This window comes from Cyclopterus lumpus, chromosome 8 (genome assembly GCF_009769545.1).
Source record: "Cyclopterus lumpus isolate fCycLum1 chromosome 8, fCycLum1.pri, whole genome shotgun sequence".
Classification (NCBI taxonomy): Eukaryota; Metazoa; Chordata; class Actinopteri; order Perciformes; family Cyclopteridae; genus Cyclopterus; species Cyclopterus lumpus.
The window spans coordinates 6,865,053-6,886,566 of record NC_046973.1 but is presented as its reverse complement, the minus strand read 5'-3'; the positions used below and the strand labels follow the sequence as shown (position 1 = coordinate 6,886,566).

General features: G+C 40.7%; 3 protein-coding genes across 5 annotated transcripts; all 3 read right to left on the bottom strand.

The window, feature by feature from the left end:
* Nucleotides 1-394: 394 nt before the first annotated feature.
* On the bottom strand, nt 395-6,839 carry spsb3a (splA/ryanodine receptor domain and SOCS box containing 3a). 2 transcript variants are annotated; one of them, XM_034540158.1, is made up of 7 exons: nt 6,633-6,839; nt 5,747-5,925; nt 5,277-5,457; nt 4,842-5,029; nt 4,653-4,755; nt 4,439-4,564; nt 395-3,375 (listed from the first exon to the last, which is right to left on the bottom strand). In XM_034540158.1, the coding sequence occupies exons 2-7, from the start codon at nt 5,852-5,854 to the stop codon at nt 3,005-3,007; spliced, it is 1,077 nt and encodes a 358-aa protein (XP_034396049.1). In that variant the 5' UTR covers nt 5,855-5,925; nt 6,633-6,839; the 3' UTR covers nt 395-3,004. The 2 variants fall into 2 exon arrangements, with proteins under 2 accessions (XP_034396049.1, XP_034396048.1); XM_034540157.1 differs by having other exon boundaries at nt 4,439-4,585; nt 6,633-6,831.
* A 1,049-nt stretch (nt 6,840-7,888) lies between these two features.
* atp6v0ca (ATPase H+ transporting V0 subunit ca) lies at nt 7,889-12,752 on the bottom strand. The gene is made up of 3 exons (XM_034539748.1): nt 12,492-12,752; nt 9,688-9,871; nt 7,889-9,080 (listed from the first exon to the last, which is right to left on the bottom strand). The coding sequence occupies exons 1-3, from the start codon at nt 12,565-12,567 to the stop codon at nt 8,876-8,878; spliced, it is 465 nt and encodes a 154-aa protein (XP_034395639.1). The 5' UTR covers nt 12,568-12,752; the 3' UTR covers nt 7,889-8,875.
* A 2,527-nt stretch (nt 12,753-15,279) lies between these two features.
* ypel3 (yippee-like 3) lies at nt 15,280-21,276 on the bottom strand. Of its 2 annotated transcripts, none has more exons than XM_034539811.1 (5): nt 20,909-21,276; nt 19,505-19,623; nt 19,216-19,259; nt 18,408-18,516; nt 15,280-16,421 (listed from the first exon to the last, which is right to left on the bottom strand). In XM_034539811.1, the coding sequence occupies exons 2-5, from the start codon at nt 19,619-19,621 to the stop codon at nt 16,332-16,334; spliced, it is 360 nt and encodes a 119-aa protein (XP_034395702.1). In that variant the 5' UTR covers nt 19,622-19,623; nt 20,909-21,276; the 3' UTR covers nt 15,280-16,331. The 2 variants fall into 2 exon arrangements, with proteins under 2 accessions (XP_034395702.1, XP_034395703.1); XM_034539812.1 differs by lacking the exon at nt 20,909-21,276 and adding an exon at nt 20,617-20,880.
* Nucleotides 21,277-21,514: the final 238 nt, after the last annotated feature.

The window sequence follows — 21,514 nt, the reverse complement described above, 5'->3', positions numbered from 1 at the left end:
GGAATTTTTGTGGTGTGAAAGGTGTTTTTTTAAAAGATTGAAGGAACTTGCTGACATGTCCATGTCAATCTGACACTGAACTGTTTCCTCGTTTTGTTTTATTTTGACCACAATAGAAGTTATCTGAAATTCTGTTATTTCATTCCCTCAGGAAATGTTCCATTCATAAAGCAAAATGGTCAAATTCAAAGTGTTACTTTTGCCCCAGTTCAGATCTGTGCCCACTCCAGTGATATCAGGAAAGTGCTACTTGATATTTTGTCAAATGAAAAGATAAAAAAAAGAATTCAAAATGTAGTTGCCATTTTAGTTGATGATAAAAATAATTTGACATCTTGAAATTCCCCCAGTGCCAGTTGTCTTGCTAATTAATAAACACGTCCAGTCATTTGTGCATATTTAGCATTCATTTATTTTCAGCTGAAAGGCATGCTGATGAGTTATACAGAAAAAGGCGAGTAAAGGCCTTCACATACAGTATTATATTAATATGACACAGTATAGAAGAAACACTTATATAATTGTTCTATTTACAGTACGACAGTAAGAAAAAGTGCTTGTATGCATCAATGTGAAGACAAATGCTGTGAAATAAGACACAAATAAATCTGATGGACTACAACTAATCTCTTACATTACCAGATCTATAGGGAATATTCTGATCACTCGTTACACAGCTGGACAGGATTAAGTGCGTCATGTCGCATGACTCAGGGCTAACGATCATGGTCCTCTGCTACCTTCACCGCTGTTGTTGCGTCAGTGCCTCCATCCTAACAGCTTAAAACACACATTCCTTCTGAAAACCATTATCGCATAAGACGCTTGTATTGCATATGAGCATAAATCTTTGTGCACATCTACTTGAACCAGGACCCTTGAGGAGAGAACATGACCGAAGAAAGGTGACTGAGGCAGCAGTTGGCAGACTGAATAGCTTCAACAAAGAGGCCACATATCTTTATACTATCTTTATACTTCTATTGGTATAGTTTGAAACTCCAAAAGGAACAAAAATATAGATATTTACATACCCGACCTGAACACCACTGAGGCCTGAAAGGTGTCTGTAAATGTTTGTATTACATGAGCATCAAAGCATCCACTGAAACATTGCAAACTCCTTCTGCAGCGTAAACCACCTCTGCACTGTCCTCTCATGTGCTCAATATGTATACTATATTTAAAAAATGGTTATTATTAATAAATATGATTCGTTATTATCACCAGGAGCAGTCTGAGAAGTTTCTATAATGGTATTGAAACTCATTTTCTGCTGTTTGGAATCTAATTTGTATAAAACAAGGAACTTTTTAGAGTGTTTGATACTAAAAGGGTTTAGAATAGAGAATGATTAATTAGTCGGTACAGGAAGTGGTGGGAGAAGGCCTTGGGATGACCAAAACATCACACTTGCAGAAACAGATCAGTAAAAAATGTTTTTAAAAACACTAAAACTGCTTAGAATCAAACAACCTTTTTTTTTTTTAAGTTCTAAAAAACAATAAAAGGTGCAACAGTGATGAAAAGTTACTCCTTGTGTGCAGCAGTCTCTCCTGAGTACTGCTGCACAGTACTGCTGAACTAGTCTCATGATCCCATTTCAAAGAGCGACACTGAATAACAAGGATTTACTGCTCACATCTTTTAGAGAAGAGGAAACCATCGTTTCTACAAACACGTGGCAAACGATTTCAACAGGACACTTTCAAAAACTGGTGACGGATGGATGTTGCCAGAAGTGTACAATACATATTTCACATTTTTTGGTGTATTTAATTGTTTTGCGATGATGGTTGGAATATATAATTTTTTCTGAGCACTAAAAGATGCAAAATACATTCATTCAAACTTCTTGGAAAAGGTTTTTGATCCATTGAAACATTTTTGCCTTCAAGCTGTGACTTCGAGGTAAGAAATACAGAATACTCTAAGACCTCTGGGGTGTCACTTCCTGTCTGTTACACTCACGAGACTTAGTGTCTCCCTTCGGCGACCTAACAGAAAATTGCAGATGCCAGTAAAACATGAAACATATTACTTTGATAATGCATAATAAGCATTGGGGTTGAGAACAATATACATTATTTGCATCCAGGTTGAAAACACAAAACATATAAAAAGGGATGCACCAATGTTTCAGTCCCAATACAGATACTGAAACTTGTGCTTTGGGTAACAGTAGATGCAGAGTACAGATGTCTGTTTTTAATAAATTAATTAATAAGCTGTTTGCCTCAGTGTGGAAGTGACTGGTATCTTTATTTTATGTGCAAGGAAAGATTGCTTTACTAAATACATAGATATACATTTACTGAATTTGTGTACATTATTTAAATAATAACTCGTACAAAAAATCTTCAAAGATATCAGGAATTACAATTCAAGAGTAAAACTTTTTTTAAATGCACCAACAACTTGGTCAAAACTTGAACAGGAATTTAAATTCCCGTATATAAAGTTTACGGTCTATAAACATAGAATATAATTGAATAGATTGTCCCCTATGTCACTATTTGAGTCAAAATCGGTCCAATGTCAGCATCAGTGCATCCCTAAAATATACAGTCTCATTTTTGAAACCCCTTTTTGCAAATGTACCACGATGACCATCAGAATTTGACCATTCGTGACTTCAGTGTTACGTTGTACAGTCCTTCCTGCATCATCTCACTCATCGCCATCTACATGAATGGCAACAAATTATGGAAGCTAACATAACACCACACCGTTTCTACTTATTACTGAAGCTGGTCTGGAGACTGAATGTTTGAAGAGCACGAAGATATCTGAATGGCATGAGAGAAGATCACAGTAAAGCATGTAGGCAGAAACACTGCGTCAGTTTCCCACTTACGTACCACTGCCATCCTGGTTATTTTCTTCGCCACTGGATAATATTGATGTGGAGGAAAGCTTGAGGCAGGTAGGACATACTAGATCAGATGCCATAGGACATTAACGTCTGCCTGCGTTTGAGGGGAAGTGGAGTCGAGCTTTGCAGTCACGTCCAGCGGCATCTCTTCCTCCGACAGGCTTCTGAGTCGCTCTCAGAGGAGGACGGTGCAGCTAGAGGGGGGGCAGGCAAGCAGGAGGGGCGCTCAGGCCCATCTGAGGTTTCCTCTGTGGTGCCACTATTGAGACTGAGCACCCAGCCCAGTTTGTTGTGGAGCAACTGGCGAAGGCCTGGTGGCAGCGGCAGCACATCCAGGGTGTCCATACAGTCAGGCAGCAGCTGGCGAAGGCGGGCACAGCAAAGGTACAGCAGGGAGGTGGGTGCCGAGCAGGACCGGATCACCTTCATGCTGCTTTTCGCTGCTGTGGAGCACGCCATCGGATAAAACTTCTTATTTTGTAGCTCTGTGGCAGCAACACCTACACCGAGAATGGTGACAGAAATTTGTAAAATCTTGTTACAATACCACACTGTGGGCCACATCTATTACTGTTAGCTGAGCATACCCAATAAACAGATGTGTACACAGGTGTGTTTCTTTCAGAGAACCCTTTAGAAAACATCTAATTTTCATGCAGCAGGTTCTAACGGTCTTCCCCGCTCAGACCTGGCTCTGGTTTTCCCTTGATGCCCTTCAGTCTACCGGGTAAAACAATACAGCCTGGGCTGTGAGCAGCATCGTGTTGGTTTCGGCAGAGCAGCGAGGCGATATCTCCGCCCCTGGACGGAGGAGAAGTCGCTACTGCTGTGCGCCGAGCTCTTCACCTTACGCCTGAATCCTGTAGGCCGAAGGTTGCTGCGAAGCCAGATCTAGGGCTGTCCATAGTGGGCTGGCTGCTGCCGGAGGAGGCCTGGCTGGAGACTGTGCTGAAGGAGTTTCTGGTGAACCTGCATGATTACTTCAGATTTTGCTGGAATCGGACCCAGTGTCACCGATAAAAAGCTTGTTGATGGTCATGTTTACTTATGAAGGTCATTTGTAGGCAATAGTATTACATTGAGACTGTTTTTAACCTGGTAGAAGTTCCACATAGTAACTTTAACATGCAGGTGTTTGTGAATTGGCACACATTATACTGATGATCTAATACTCCAAAATTGGTATCAGCCAGATGTGACAAATTTACATTAAATACATTATATTTTCAATGTCATAAAATGTAGTGTTTCTGCTTTGAAGCAGGTTCAGTGACAAAGTATTCTTTGCGAACCCTGACATAAAAACAATGTTGATAATAAGCTATACAACCGAGCGAGATCAATATATCGGCAGGTATGAGCTTTTTGCAGATTTATCAGTATTGATTTATGTCAGCCTATATGTGCAGACATGTTTGAGGTCATTTGAGAAGTGAAGTTTGGCCACAAGAGAGCAGTGACAAGTTTTTAACTGCAAGTATGCATCAGTATTTATCACATTAAAATAAAAAATATATAAAAAGTTGAAGGGATCTAGATTAAGATTGTGATGTTGATACTAACCTATACACTTGCGATTCTTGAAGAAAGTGAGTGTGCCGTGCCATGTGTCCAGATGGATCCCGATGATGGATCCCTGTCCAAACCGGGAAGAGAAGTTAATCTTGTCTCCTTTATGGTGCAACAAGCCTGACAAGAGGAAGACCACCACTGAGGTTAAACTCATACACTTCCCATTGTGAGCAGTGACTGCGACATCATAGCATGTGAATCTTACCAGTGTAAGAAAGACCCCAGCTTTCTGAATCTTTTCCCAACAGGCTGCAGAACGAGTGTCTGAATTTGTCTAGATTGACATCAAAAGTTCCGATGCCGACCATCTGCACAGATATAAAGAACAATTCAGAGACAAACCGTGACATAGGACCAGCAGGTCAGTGTTATGAGACGAGGGGTAAAGGTGTACCATGTCTGTTCCATACACTGGAGACGTCATCTTGATCTCCCAAAAGTGCTGCCCTTCATCCAGCTCTTTGGAGCCACGGATTGCTGCTGTGCCACAACTGTATTCAGAGTGGAAGTTCACTTTTCGATTGTCGCAGCTCAGTAATGTTGCCGTCGATAGGCTGTTGCCATCCCAAACCCAGTCAAACTCTGAAACGTCAGAACTCATTCAGTCATTCATGGCCGAAGAGACAAGACATTTGACTTAAACTGGCTTTTTACCCTGTGTCAATTAATACACATCACGTTGTATGTAAAAAAAAACATATGTGAGCAGATCTCAGAGCTCGCTAAAAAGAAATAACACAATTGGCTTAAATGGTGTAACTCATGTGACATCACCTCATCAACTGTAAATTATAAATTGGGCCATTGATATGCAGGAGCTGTCCTGTACCTTGGTCATCCTCGCCACAGTGGCAGTCTTTAACTTGGTGAAAACCTCGCAGACAAGGGTTGTAGTTGGTCTCAGCCTGGGAGTCGCAGCCACAGAAGGATTCTCCAGTGACAGGCACGGCACTGGGGACCGGAGGGACCATCACTGCGGAGAAGTCTGCCTCAGAGTCCGAATCACTGTACTGGGGAGCAACAATGTTTTATCTACATCTCTAAGATTGTAATAGGGAATTGCATAACTGAAACCTCATCTCAGACAAGCACACGCTGTTTACAATGGCCAAACTTGAGGCTTTAAGTCTGACATCTGACGTGCATTTGGCTCGTCCTCTCATGGTGATAACACATCCTATCTTCTGCCTGGGCGGAAACAAGTATCATCATGTGACACAAACAACAACTCCTGTGTCCACTGACACAGTGTCTGTTCAGAGCGCTGGGGCCCATGGGGGGGAACATTTGTATGCTTACCTCTCGGCGGTCATGGCTCCATTCTTCAGGTGCCCGGGCATCGCCATCCCGTCGTATCCCCCCCCAAACATATCTCCATGCACAACTGTTCCTGCTGTGCCTGGACATGGCAGCAACAGTGTCTCACCAGGAGAAGAGGGTTCAGTCCAGATGCTGGAGGAAGGGCATCAGTCCAGATGCTGAAAAAAATTAATTGGACAACATATGACCATCATAGACACATAAGTCTATCTCAGAAGTCTCTCTGTCAATTCACTTCTTTTTTAATTGCTGCTTGTAGCGTTGATATTGCATGTCTAGACTCATAGTTGTGTACACTGTTTGATATCATTTAGTTCGTCGATGTCCTGCGGTCTTATCTCAACACTAACACGAGCTAACGTTACTGTACAAACCGTATCCGTTTATATGGTATCAAATGAACCCCAGTGATGTAACGTCAACTAGTTGGCAGATACTAGTCTTGTGGCTTGACCACAGGTTATTGTCATCATCAGTTAAACGAGTTTCGACGTTGGTCCTCACTAGCTCTAGTTGACCATCTAGCCCGGCTAACGGTAGTAGCTAACAGTAGTTACACCGAATTCCGCCCCTTGAACCGCGGATGCGTTAAAATATTAGCAGGATGTTAGAAGGTCAGAGACGTCTCAACTCAGATAGCTGGTATAGGATTCCTCTCTCTCTATATATATATAACTATAGAGAGAGAGAGCTTAGTACACAGGTAGCTAGATGTCGGGTTACTACGCGGTTCATTAGCCACGTATTACAAAAAGGGCGTAATAACTCGGCTGGTGATGGAGATTCACACCTAGCTTAAACCAGCTAGTTAGCTTTCGTTAAGCTGCGCGCTGCTATGCGCGCGAGAGAAACCCGTTAACGTTACCTGTCTTGTACACCAACCCGCGTCCACGGGAAACCCCGGACAAACCCCACGGAGACCGTGCTCCTCGAAGCCTCTGATTATTTGATTGTTAACACGCGACGGCGGAGCGTCCTTCTTCCATCATGACCTACTTTACATCAGCATAAACAATAACAGGCTCTCTGCAGGAGCCCGCTGCCTCCTTCACGGGAAGTTTTCACTGTTGTTAGAGGAACTAGTGGTGTTGAGTTATTCAGCGGAGGAGGAGACATTGACATGTTATTTAACTAATAAAAGCACAACATGATTGAAAAATACTCAAATATCAATCGAAGTTCTGTATTATTATTGTTTTGTTTTTATCATCAGCAAAACAATGTACCAGTAGCAGACTCTTTCAGAGTGTTATATGTATTATTTGGAGGATGAAAGTATTCAACATTATACATTTCAGTAAGTAACAATAGAAAAAACAATGTTCAAAAATCTGTTCACTATGTTTTTTATAAATAGTCCGTTGCATCTATGATCATCAAAACTGGTTTAGCTTGATGTAATATTTCTTCCTGCAGAGCTGTTAAAAGACCCTGAAGCGCTTTATATGCGAGTGATGGGGACAAAATAAACATTTTGTTTTGTATTCAAAAGTTAATATTAAGGTTTAACGGTCTGATTTGAAGCCTGCACATAATTGTTTGTGGTGTGTATATATATATATATATATATATATATATATATATATATATATAAATAAAATACACAAATGTGTATATATATACACACTCACACGAGTTAGACAAATATATGTACTCCAATTCCCCCCCCCCCCCCCCAAAAAGGGAAAAACTGTACAAAAGTCATTTATATACAAAATTATCTTGTGCACAGCTTGGAATGAAAAAAAAGTACAAACACCACAATTAATTAGGCATGTGCCTTTTTTCATTTCAGATTATGAACACTGCAGCATGAGCGAAGTAACTGAAGATAAAGCAAGCAATTCCCTTTGTCTCCTTTATCCGAAGCATACCAACAGATGCTTTCATTCTAAATATTAAGACAAAGAGACATTCAAGTCCACTTCAGGATGAATTTAATTACATTTCACTACCTCTCACTTTTTAATTTAGCCATCTATCAATTTAATTAATTATTTACCCAATTTCCACTTTGACGAAATGCTGACAGATTCTTGAAACTCTGAAAAGCTTAAAAGACGTTGAGGCTGCAAGTTTAGTCATTCAATGAGCACCAGAAGAAAAGGCTTGACAATGATGTTCTGGAGGAGGTTGAGTTTTATTTGGAAATCTGACAGGCATGGCTGAACAGTGAGCTCTCACCTTTAACAAAACCAACAAACAAAAAAATAAAGACCGGAGCACTACAGGTAAACGATACTAGTGTTGGAGAAGGTCATATTAAACAAAGACTTGCGCACACACATTATGCACTCAGGTCAGACGGTCACACGCACACACACACACACACACACACACACACACCCCCCCCTCCATGTCAACATGTGGACATCCCCCATTAATAATCACTACATCCAGAGGAATTCCAAGCACTTAGAACAATTACCCACAGTGCAATGAATCTAACTATACACAGATAATTTATATATTTTATGTATATAGGGTTTTTTTCAATAAACAGTATTCCATTTAGACAGTTTCATTAAGTCAAAATCTTCATAACTTTCCATAAATAGTGAAAAAAATAATATGTATTGACAGCTCCTCACCGCTGCGATTCAAAAAAAAGGTCCCCGAAAAGAACATGGAAAAATAAATTACTGGTGCGCATGATTCTTCAGCCGTCTCCAAACGGAGAATGACGATCAAAATCACCAACAGAAAACAAAAATCAACAGAGAGGAATGAGCAGAGGGTTAAATGTTAATACTCACACTCACAGCACAGACTGGTTACAACATTTACAGGAGGAGGAGGGACTCTGGTTCACTGTACAAGTTAAGATCAGACAACAAATCAAGCAGACTGTCCACACATCATCCCACAACAACCAATACATCTTCATGCCCGTTCAGTACTCACAAGACCTGACACAACTGGATGGCTTTAAACAATATGGATAGATCACATCTACTGAGGACACAGCGGTCAAGTGGGCCGCTGACGTGTTTCTGTTGCCATCCCATCCTGTCAGACCCACGGGGTGTAATGGAAGTAGGTGAAAATCTCCTAGTTGTTCTTGCTGCTTCGATGTGGAATGAATGAGATTGTGTTTGATGCAGACATTTATTTTGTAGATAGGATGAGAGCCACGATGAGGCCATAAAGCCCCAGCACCTCGGCGAAGATCAGGATCAGGATCATGCCCACGAAAAGCCGGGGCTGCTGGGCGGTGCCTCGCACTCCGGCGTCACCCACGATGCCGATGGCGAACCCGGCCGCCAGACCGCTCAGGCCCACGCTCAGACCAGCACCGAGATGCAGGAAACTCCTGTTGGAAAGGAACAAAATTGCACATGGTAATACCGTCTGAAACATATAATACAATTAAATCAATAAATAGTTTAGATTAGGAATCGGATCGATATTCAGCATTATCAAAAGCTTTACTTTGTACCTAAAAGGCAGCAGCTGAAGTTGCAATAAACACCAATAATCCTCTAAGCAACCAAAGATGTTTACCATGACCAGATTATCATATATAAAAGCTAACTAACTGCCCGGCAGGTAAAGGTCCCGGGGCAGAGGATGTCGTAAGTGTGAAGATTGTAAAGCCCTCTGAGGCACATTTCTGATTTTAGGCTACGCAAAATTAATTGAAAATGAAATTAAAAATGGACCGTGAAGAAAGAAACATTTAGCAAACAAGTCTTTGTCAAATGGTTAAAAATAGCTTCAGGACGAGTTGACTCATGAATCTATTTGGGTTACTTGACTTAAATGATTATTCCTTCTATTGTGTTTGTAAGTTAAGGCGATTGCCGTTTAAGTGCACGTGCTTCAACTCAACAGCATACAAACTATGTAGAACGAGCAGCAATAACACACACACTATTAATGCAAAAACATAAACAGTTCTAATCAGAGGTTCATCTTACTTGTAAAGGGTGACTTTCTCGGAGATGTTGTTTGCTATCAGCACGGCCACCACCAGCCCATAGATGGCGATGATACCAGCCATGACAACGGGGATGATGGACTTCATGATGAGCTCTGGCCGCATCACGGACATGGCCGCGATGCCTGTGCCGCTCTTCGCCGTGCCGTACGCTGCTCCTAATGCTGCGCGAGAGAGGAGAGACTTCCCGTTAACTCAACTGTTCAGTTGGTGTTGATTCTTCACTTACAAACAACTCTCGACAAAAACAACTCAACCCAGGCGAGATAAGGATTTGGATCGGGCTGCGGGAGAATAATTAATCCAGACAATCGATTTTAGAGCCGACATGCAGGTAACAGACAAAATTAAACAGCAAGTTTCTTCACAAACATCTCTAAAAAGTGATTAATGGTTTTACTCTGTACTCTTTCCAACCAATACTTGCCTACTTTCTATCACCTCACATATAACTTAAATCTGCTTGTCACATATTTGTAGTCACACTGCACATCACTGGTCACCTATTGAGAGTTTGTTCAGAATACCTGCTCAACCTAAAACAATACAGTAGACAAGCCATTACTTCTTTTCTTTACATTTTTTTTTTTATTCCAAGTTCCCTTTTTTATGTTTCTGTTAGCTGCTTTTATTTTTTGTCATCTTGCTCTGTGATGTTTACAAATCACGAGCAATTTAATTATTTTGAATTAAAGGACTTTGTATAAACCCCTTGGCTTGCTGCCTCCCATTAGCTCTTATTTTATGCATTTTAATTGTGCAAACAAATAGACTTAAGTATTTGAACTCACGCAGCCAGCTGTTTGTAAGCCAGTTCATCACTTTTCTTGCATTTGCACTTCTTTCCCCAGTGAAACCACATCCCGTGTGGGGTTTTGTTCCATTAAGAGGTTCATCTACTACAATTACTCGACACGGATGGTTGACCAGCACGACAGGCAGCACAAAGGAAAATGGAAAGGCACAGTTTCCAGTGCTTTTTCTTTGTCACCTAGAGAACTTCACACTGGATGCTAATTACGGTTCATCATACGATGACAACAAGCAAAAAAAACCTCTGAAAACAAGATGTTACCTGCTTATCATAAAGACCAGCAGGAGCAAATAAATAAATAAATCCATCCACCACTTCTCATTTGCTGATGTGGGTGTGTTGACACTTTCGAGGGCAATGTGCTTATCGACTGACTATTGTGTGAATAAGCAACACATAATTTTAGAACATCTCTGTACCAAACTACTCCTTTCTGTATATTATTCATAGAAGATTTGATGATGGTTTTCTTATTCACTCATATTTTCTGCTGTTCTTATTTGCATTAAAGTATAACATAACTTCTGATCCCTCCCATTTTAAATGCATCATGGGACACTTGTGTACTGCCGGCTTCCTCACTGTGCAGGCCATAGATAGTTGATAAGGGTGGACATCACATATCCAGTAGGCCTTCAGCATTACACAGACGTCGCCTACTCTGTGCTTGATTGAGCGGCCTTGAGTGTCACCTCAAGAAATCCTGGACCGACTCTATTGTGAACAATCAAAATGTTGTGAAACATTAGCAGCACACATAGATTTTACTGATGGGTATAATGTATTTCTGATTCAAAGCTCTGAAGCCCAAATAACACTCCTGTCAAGGTGTTTCTTTGTGCCTCGATCTGTGAAGCATATGACTTAAAGCAGTGATATACAAGTATAATTGGGTTTTCCATTTTCCCTTCAGACAACTCCTACTTACAAAATAATAATTTGGGATTGAACTACAGACACATTTGTTGGCCGCATGTAAGCAATCCACATTAAACAGTTTCTTGGTCAATGTCATTATTAAATGTAGCGTTTTAGATTCATCCAGGCACAATGGGCCACCATTTTAGTAGCCAATCGCTGGCCTGATGTTACCTTAATCAAAATGACTTAACTTAATAATTAAGTTTCATGCAAAGTGATTGACTGGCTTTTAATTTATGGAAGAGCGCTCTGGAATTGGATTGGTACATATACTGGGTTTATATATTTTAATAATATTGACTGATAATCAAATACAAAATATGAGACAACTCTGTCATGCAATGGTCAAACTCCAAAGTGTCACCTGATGTCATAATAAAATCATCAATGATTTCCACATCATGGAGACAGGAGTCAGCAGGAATTGACATCCCGTGATTGACTGTAAATCCCCCACCAAAACACTTCTGTATATTGCGTTATTTCCTCGTTAACATCCTGGGTGTACTCCGCCTCAAGTGAATGGATGGATGGATTTCCCACCATTGATGTTTAGGCCTAGATGCTGGCCCTCCTGTAAGACTCAACATTAAACCAGCAGTAACATGTCGGGGACTAATCCCCAACAAGAATCGTATTCATCATATAATTCTCGAGGATCTAGACCTCCCCGTGCTGTAAAACATGTTCATTATAACGGATTAAAGACGGTCTGATCGGTGCAGCTGCCACCTCAGAAGGTCTGCGTCACCAAGGAAGGCAGCATCACAGCCTGATATGATATAACGAAGCTGGTAGAGGAGGCAGCTAGCGACGGCGTGAGGTGGAAACCGTCCCCCGCCTCTGCCTCGCATCCCTGGCAGGTGTGGGTGAGTGTGTGTGTGTGTGTGTGTGTGCGCGCGCGCGTGCGTGTGAGCCGTGACCGACTCAGCTAACACCCAAAACCGTGTACCCGGAGACAGACAGTCAGACAGACCGATAATTGAACATCTGGCTGAGCTAGTTCGTCGTTATATGGAGATGTCGGATGAAGGAGCTGGTGTAGTTACCGCTGAAGACCATGGCCGCAGAGGCTCCCATCACAGCGAAGAAAGGCGCGTACTCGGGGTTCTCCTCAGAAGACATTCTCGCACTTTTCTCGGGGCGACAGAGCTACGAGGCAGACTATCTTCTTCCTTCTTCTTTTTTTAGGTTTCTCCTTTTTTGTCCCACCGTCAGCTCTGGATAGGTTAAAACGCTGAGAGGAGGGGGCGACAACGTAGCTGCCAGTAAGAGCACCGGTGTAGAAGAGGAAAATGGCGATACGGAAAAAGTCACATGACCAACCGACTCGGATCGATCTATTTGCGTGGACGCGGGGGTGCTCGACAACAAACAGGGTCGAGATTACTAACCGTTTTTGTTTAACGCACCGTAAAGTTGATTGTACAAGTTATTCTCATTTTATTGTAATTTTTCGCAATTTGGTACACATCAGTTTGTAATACTACAATATATTATGTGAGTAGTGTGCAGGCTATTATATGGTATGTTCTGCTGCAAGTGCAATGACTGCAGTTGAAACGCTAGTTTACTACATGCTGGTGTATTAATTGTAGGTTTCAAGTAGATAGTAAAATCAACCATAAACACTGTGTTTGCTCTATCATTTATAAATAGAACAACAAATAAACAATAATAATATAGAGTGTCCATCATATCCAGTTTAGCCACCTTCCTACAGCAGTATGTTGTATAGGCCTATAACTTGGCAAGGAGAGGTCATTTAAAATCAAGACTTTCTCTAGGAGACAAACAAAATAAGACGGTCTTCATTGAGTGACCTGGAGACACATCCTGGACATGCCTTTGTCAAGGTGACACTGTAAAATCTAATGTCAGCAATAAGAACATATCACCCCATAATTCACATCAGAACATTTTTCTTTTGGGCAGATTTTCTGTAAAGATTAAATGTACCTATTTTACCTTCTTTACATGGTTTAGTTTCCTAAAATGTGCTTTGCTCTCAGAAAATCCCTCAGGGAGTCTTGAAGGCTATTAAAGTGTGTTATAGTTTTATATTTGAAGACCAGTTTTGGTCAAACATGTCATGATATTTGTATTAGCTTTAAACAATTCATCTCATTGAAAGTAAACATGTACAGTTGGCTTTCCATAATAATAATAAACTTGATATAATTAACTGTATTTATTGAGCACTTTTTGTACCAAGGTTACATAAAAAGGGTTTTACAGAGAAAAGAAACGGATATAAACAGAACAGAAAACAACAACCCAGGCTAAAAAACAGCAGATCAAATCTAAACAAATAGAAACAACACAGGATTTTAAAACACCAGAGGGATAATCAAGAGATCAAACATTACATAACGTGACATCACTTATCCTTGAGAATATTACAACGGAAATGTGTTTACTTTTAACTTTAATACATCCCACAACTGCATACTGAGGAATGGCCTGCAAAAAAATATTCTCTGCATGAATGAATGATTCAATTAGAGTGCTGTTCTGCACCTGATGTCTGATCTTCACACAGCCACCTGCTGTTGACGTGTCCTGGAGCAAGGCACTAAATCCTCACCTGCTCAACCAAACAGAATAAATGAATGTAGGACTAATTTAAAAACAAATTCATACATTGTAGCTCATAACCCTCATATATGATTTATGATTAATTAATACATGCCTTTTGGAAATTTAAATTTACTTTGATGATGAATAAGGACATTCTTTTGGCACTTTTGGAGAAAAAAATATATATATATTGCAGTACATGTATGTAGTATATAGCATATGCTGAGTTTTAATGACACTTCAGCTCAACTCCTTCACAGGGATTTTATGAATCATTTAAGATGGGGTCGAAAAACACTGTCGCTCCTTGGTTGACATGTACCATGCAGTGTCTGCTGCACTGTAACATACTATTGAGGATTAGAGAAGAACACCATACAATAAACATCCCTCAGTGCTACTTGTATAACATTTATCGCTGCCTTTAGTTCAATTGTGTCTTGATGATGTACTTAAATCTCACACACATGACTGTCAGCAGCCTCTCCACAGCATTCCATAAAGAGACATTCTTAGCTGTGGTCAGAGATCCATCATGTGACCTGGTCCTGCTCCAAGTTCAACAATCAGTTCCTGAGAGTAAGAGAAGATAAATTGCCTTTGTTGGCAGCGTATAGAAAATTTGTTTTGTTTTCTTTGCTGCCCGTTTTAAAAATCTGAATCATTTTAACGTTGCAGCAAACAAACGGACGTGTGTTGCAATACGTGTTGTACGCACACTTAATGCTAGATGTTGTGAAACATTACTTCAATTCCTATTTTAGATCTGAATTATGGGCATTTTTAAAGAGCAACGCCTTTTGGAAACAGACCCCTAGTGTTGTAAAGCAGCCGAATGGAACCATCAGAGTAACTAACACAGCGATATATTATAACACACACACACTTATTCTAACAGTATCCACATCACCATCTGTTGGCTGATTTACTGCCTGCTAGAGTTCCTCCTCCCTGTAAATGAGAGCTCCATACATGTTTAACATGTTTTCATAATAAATTACAAAAGGAAATTGTGACCTTCAGGACAGTTTGTTCCAACACCTTAAAAAGGCACATGCATCCACTAATGCTAAACAAGTTAAAATGATACAGAAAGAAAGATGAAGAGATCTCAAGTGTTCGAGCTCAGGCGTGTATGTTGTCTTTGTGTTTAATACTTTTATTATCCTAATAATTAAAAGTATGCACCTGTGGGAATCAGGCACAATTATGTAATGTATAATAAAGTATCGCAAGAAAAAGAAAACTGACCGCAGGTTACAGACACTGTATTTTAATGAAAGATTAGGTTAAAATAATACACTTTTAATGAACGAAGCAGACATAAAAAATAAAAACCATAAATATGCTACATCATCCTAATTACACTTTGCTCTAACACAATTGAGTAAATGGATCCGTAGGGGCAGCGCCGTGTTAGGCTACACATGTAGGACAGATCTCATCAGCATCAAGTAAAAGTGAAAATATCATAACGGAGCCGTGGACACTCGAGATGTGAGCCCCAGGCGAATGCTTCTCGACACCATCCAGCTAAAGACATCTCAACGCACACGCTAAGATGTATACCTACAAGCAGCAGACACTCATACCAGATTTAAGAATTCCTGCAGGAGACCTTTGTGGGCTTTAACATCACCAATTCAACATCCTGATTGCTTTTAGCAAAATATGAACTATGAAGTGTTTCAGATCTTACCATAAAAAAACATTAATGTCACTGATAAAAAAAAAATTAAAAAAACAACCTCCCACTGCTTTAAGCTTTCCCACACCCCGTCATCACTCAAAAGTGATCTCCGGGTTAAACAGGCCGATATACTTTACTCCCTTGGGCCAGATATGTCTAAATGTTCACCTTAAACTCAAAAGGAAACCCCAAATACCTGCATCTGATATGCAAGGTGGTCAGATTATTTGCCTTGCAGTGACCTCGTCCCCACACAGCGAGACTGTTTAGCACTCCTCACTCAAACACACGCTTTAAAATCCAACACGCACTCCTGCCTGCGTGACTACGTCTCCCAGTCGCTCACACACAAACCCTGCACTCATTCAGTTCATGTCCCAGCACAACTAGCAATCTGGATAGCTAGATCAGCAAATGTGTTGTTGTGGTCGCTGGAAAAAACACGAAGAGCAGAAAAAGACAAGGCATTACATGCTATTCTTTGCGAAGCCGTACAAAGTGAAAGTGTGACACAGCGATGGCTCATACGCGGGATGAGGAAGCTACACTGGAACCCTTTTAAGTCGAGGGGGATGCAACCTTTGAAAAAAAGTCATGAAGAAAGATGAAAATGTCCCTCTCAGTCCCAGCCGTTGTCCTTTATCATGTGGGACAGCTCGATGATAAACTTCCCCTCCTTGTACTTCTGACTCAGCTCAAAGGCTTGTTCCTGCAGAAGGGAGGTGCATACATGTTATCAAAAAGGAGATTAAAGTAGCTCAAACCAGACTTTCACCACTTTGTACCATCCTGTACTAGTCTCATTAAAAAGGACATGCAGACACTGTGTCATTTACGACAACTATAATACTTTTGTTTTTCCTGCCAAAGCAGCATTTGAATGGATTAATGTTGATTTATTTGAGGCTAAATGATCACTGTTACGCGCTACGGTCAAATAAAGATATTTTTACAATATGAAATAATTTGTGACATTAAGTTGTGGTAATGCGAGCTTCACTTTTGAAACTACTGCTTATTAATATCCTATTTAATATCCTAGCAGCCAACCATCAATCCCTGGATTCGTTGATCATGTCGGAGGGGTGAAGAACAAAAGGCAGCACGTGTTGCAGCTGCTTTCTGACACATTCCCCTCCGTTTCATTTTGTCGACATTCGATTCAAATGTTTTCACAGATGGGATTTTGGAAGTCTCCTTTTATCTAATATATAGTTTTATAGATATGGCTATGCATGGTTAATGAACAATCCCCTCTGTAAAAACCTTCAGAATATATGATTACTGACATTAAGACCATTATTTTTTGTATTACACGTTTTCTGAAATGTTACACTTAAATATGCAAATGAGTCATTATCTAAATGCTAACCTTTGGTGAATTTACGAGAAATCTACAGACGCAAAAAGACAAAGTAGTAAAAAAAATAGATTTGAAATGTGTTTTTTGGATGTTAGGGAGTTATAAACGCAAAATAGCCCCGAAAACAATGTTTTTGTTTGTAGAGTCGTGTGTTTTTGTTTTTTTTTCATTGGAGATTAAGTCTTGCTTTTATGTCTGGTTGTCTTTTTCAAAAACTGAAACCAGCTGTAATACAGGCATCGATATGAGCCACGAGGGTTTATCTTTGCCGTGTTGAACATCTTCACTTGTGAGCTCTCGGCAGCCAACCATCAATCCCTGGATTCGTTGATCATGTCGGAGGGGTGAAGAACAAAAGGCAGCACGTGTTGCAGCTGCTTTCTGACACATTCCCCTCCGTGAAAAACAAAAAAATCAAAATAAACCCACTAAATAAATTTAAATGCATTATTATTATTATTATTATTATCAGCTATATGTTAATTTGTACCACTGATAATGTCCCGATTTCATATATATAATATGTATTGGAAGTTTAAATTGATTTAGAATACTTGATCTACACATACTAATAATAATAATAATTATTATTATTATTATTATTATTATTAAAAAGCAGATAAAATCTCTTCCCTCTGTGAGCATTGTGAACAGTGTTACTCGACTGGAATACTAACTGGCCCCTGCATTTGGTATTTTTAATAGAAACAAAATGAGGCCTTGAGATTTAGAAAGTAGAGCAGGAGGAATAACGTTTGAGAGAAGCATAAAACTGTGAACTGGCAGTTCTGTATCTGAAGGGGCTCCTGTGGTCTAAGGAAAGTGTACAACCTTACACATGCTCAGATACTTAAGTCTATGAGTGATGAGGCTACTTTTAGGAGTGTGAAGTTTCTGACCTCTGACCCTGCGCTTCATCCTCAGATCTGTGACTTTGGCTTGGCGCGGATAGCCGACCCTGAGCACGACCACACCGGGTTCTTGACCGAGTACGTGGCTACGCGTTGGTACAGGGCTCCAGAAATCATGCTCAACTCAAAGGTGTGTGTGTGTGTGTAAGCATCTGCTTTTTAGTAACACACATTAAGCTGCTGCAAATCTTTGGTTTGCCTCCTTCATAAAAGTTACCACCACAAACACGTGATACAAATCGCACCCGAGGGAATAAAAGTAAAGCAGGGCACAGATTGGATCCCTTGTGCTCCTCCTGCTAATGTTACTGGGGAGCCATCAACAGTTGAAATCTGACGCTGAACTGTAAATCAAAACCTACATTGGACATCTGTGGCATTGGTTCAAACATGTAAACAAGCCTGCACTTTATTCACTTACATATTTCCAGCCCAGCGTGGTGTGACAGTTTTCACAGTAGATGTCGGCGACCGCATGAAGTCCTGTGAGCAGCAGCCTCTCCTCTGCAGGACCACAGCCGACGTTCACTCTGAAACCAAACGCAGCGCTGTCAAACAGCAGCTCCTCTCCGATTCACAGAAGGCGTCACAGTAATTAAACTACTCTCGTTAACATTTACTAACCTGACCTGTCCTAAATTGCTTCTTTTTTTTTTTTAAAGAAGAAAAAAACAGACTGCGGTTCATGAAACAGTCACGGGGCTGATGTCTTTCCATAAAACCATTTCAAATAGCTTCACTAAAAACAGGTTATCAGCATCTGTTTGAATTAAACCGTTAAATTAGATTAAGTGCTGGAGTTATTTAAGGGTCTTTTAGGGTGAGAGCCCGTGTACTTCTGACCCACAAAGCCAGAAGTAGCGTGACTAAAGTGAACTTCAAGGTTTAAAAGAAAATCAAATTATCTGTGGGCAATGTGGTTTGTGCAAACATGTCTGATATTGGGACTTTGTTTTCATGGACAACTTGACTATTGAAATGATACGCTGGGAAAACAAAGAAGATCACACATTCACAATCTGATTTTTGTGTCTATGACTCACTAAAGTATTTTTTTTTACGAACACCAACACTGATCTGATAAGGTGGTAAATAGAAAGGAATAATAAAAGAAAGTACATTTTAAAACTGAATTCACCTTTTACCCCTCTACACATTGACTATGGAGATAAAAATATGATTGTAAACTTTGTGCCAACGTGTAGTAATATTAAAAACTAAATACTCACACAGAGTTGAAGAGGTAGGCTCGGCCTTGACTGCCTTGGAAAGACTAAGAGACATGGATGGAAAGCAAATTAAGAGGAGAGTGTCCACTGTGGATCAAACGCAACACAATACAAAATAGATTTTAAAAATTAATTTCCAAAATGTCTACTAACTTTGAGAGATTTCTCTTTGTATCAAGTCAGTCCAGTTTTTCCAGTTTTCCCACTTTCTAAACTATGTGAGTCACGTGGCGACGTTACGTGCCACCTGAAATGATTATTTACTACAAAAGAGAGGCGGCATACCAACCTTGGAGATGAGATCGTCATGGTTTGCCAGATGGGCGCGACAGTGCACACAGCTGTAGCGACGGTGGCAGGAGTCCAGGTAGGCCTGGAACGTCTTGGCCTTTGTCAGCTTCACCATGTCTAAGGGAGCAAGTTTAAAAACAAGATGGGAGTTAGTGTCTCCTAAGACCAACTGGTTTAACCGTACATGCAAATAACAGATTCTCCCTGTTTCAGAGAGGAAGTGACAGATATTCAACACGGACAGGTTTTACGTCCCCTTTAAAACACATCTGATTATAGCACTACAACGCTGTAGGGCTTTCCCCAAACATAACCTGTTAATAAACTGTGATGCTTGAACTGATCAGACTACTTTCAGTTTGACAATCAATTTCTTACCAATAATTTTGCTGTTTGCAGCTTTACAAATACTTTTTTTTGTTCTTTTTTTATAGGATTATGTGAAGTGAAATCCGTATTAATAAAAAGACAAAACTCCGGGCTCAGGCACCTACTGACTTTAACACTTTATTGACCAAGTTAATAGACTAAAAACTCAAAAAAGGAAACAAAGAGGATGAAAAGTTAGAGCAAGCTTAGTCAAAAGTATTATTTTGTCATAGCAAGTCAAAGTTCTTAAACCAAAATGATAAGCTGTGATTTACAACATCATAACTTTTACTTTGCATTTCATAATTTGGACTATGTTTCATAACATTATGATTATTTCTGTTAATCATCTGAACATTGTATCTATTATTAGATTATATCTGCAGATAGGGGCTAGACAGAAGCAGACATTTAAATCTATTTAAATGAGAATTAGCTTTATTGGCTCAGCATGTGTATATAATTGTACTCTGGTTTTAAGCAAAGCCCAATTTACAAGAATGTACAAGTAGACCTATAGCTTAAATCAAGGACACCCAAGCTGAAGACAGTTGGTAAAAATAAACCGGTTATGCAAGAAGGTAGGAAAAAATAAACAAGTGTAACGTTATATAAAAATACCTAAATTGCTCTAGTAAATAATGTCGCCCGTCTTCTTGTGGCCAGTGTGCAGAAACTGACAGTCAGACAAGCACTGGACAGAGCATGCAGCTTCTAAAATAACCAATAGTGGGGAGATACCTGAGGAAATCACAGGTGAGGCAGCCAGCTTCCTGCTTGAGAATGGTTTGCACAGACACTCCTCGCCTCATTAGATGCAACCAGACAGCTTAACCCTAAACGTTAAGCCCCTGCAGCGCGTGCTGTGCGCCATGTATGCCCTGCTGCTCCCCACTGGCGACCGTCTGCCACACACGGCTAAAGATACAAATCGGCCACCTAGCTTGCGCGTAAGCTAGCTGGCTGGCTCGCTCGCGCATTACAGCAGCTCAGATGCGCATTGCAGGAAATCCTCGGGTGTCCGTCGACTCACCTGACGAAAGCTCCTCGCGCTTTACAAAGCGGACCGATATGACTGACAGCTGAAAATCATCTAATGAAAGCGGGTTTTGTGCGGGTCGGCTCGGTCCAACGGTCGGCCACGCGCTTGACGGCTCAGACAAAGACAACACAGCCCCCGGTGATTGTTTCCCCGCGTCTCTCTCCTTTGAATGTGGAGCCGCTTTTCAGAGTTCCTCCGCGGCCTCGGGTTAAAAACGGGAGCCGGAGTGCGACAATGCTGGCAGGCTGACAAGGAGGAGAGCGCGGCGGCCCCGACGGCAGGAAAAATAAAATGTGTTTTGTTTATGAAAACGCGTAGAGGAGGAAGTCTGAAGAGTGCAAAACAAATCCCCGTCGACCAATGGGAGGCGGCGGGTGACGTCTAGGATGTGGGTCAACCAATCAGATGCGACTCCACATGAGCCCTTTATGGCTATCAGTGTGATTGTTGTTATGCTATTAGTGGGTTATCGCATCCCGCTGTTGGATTTGAGATAAACGGGTCAAACTTACACAACGTGCGGAACAAGTATTTTCAGTTGTGTGATGGGATCCAGGAAAGGATTGTCCAACCTGCTAACGACAGGAGAGGTGGAGA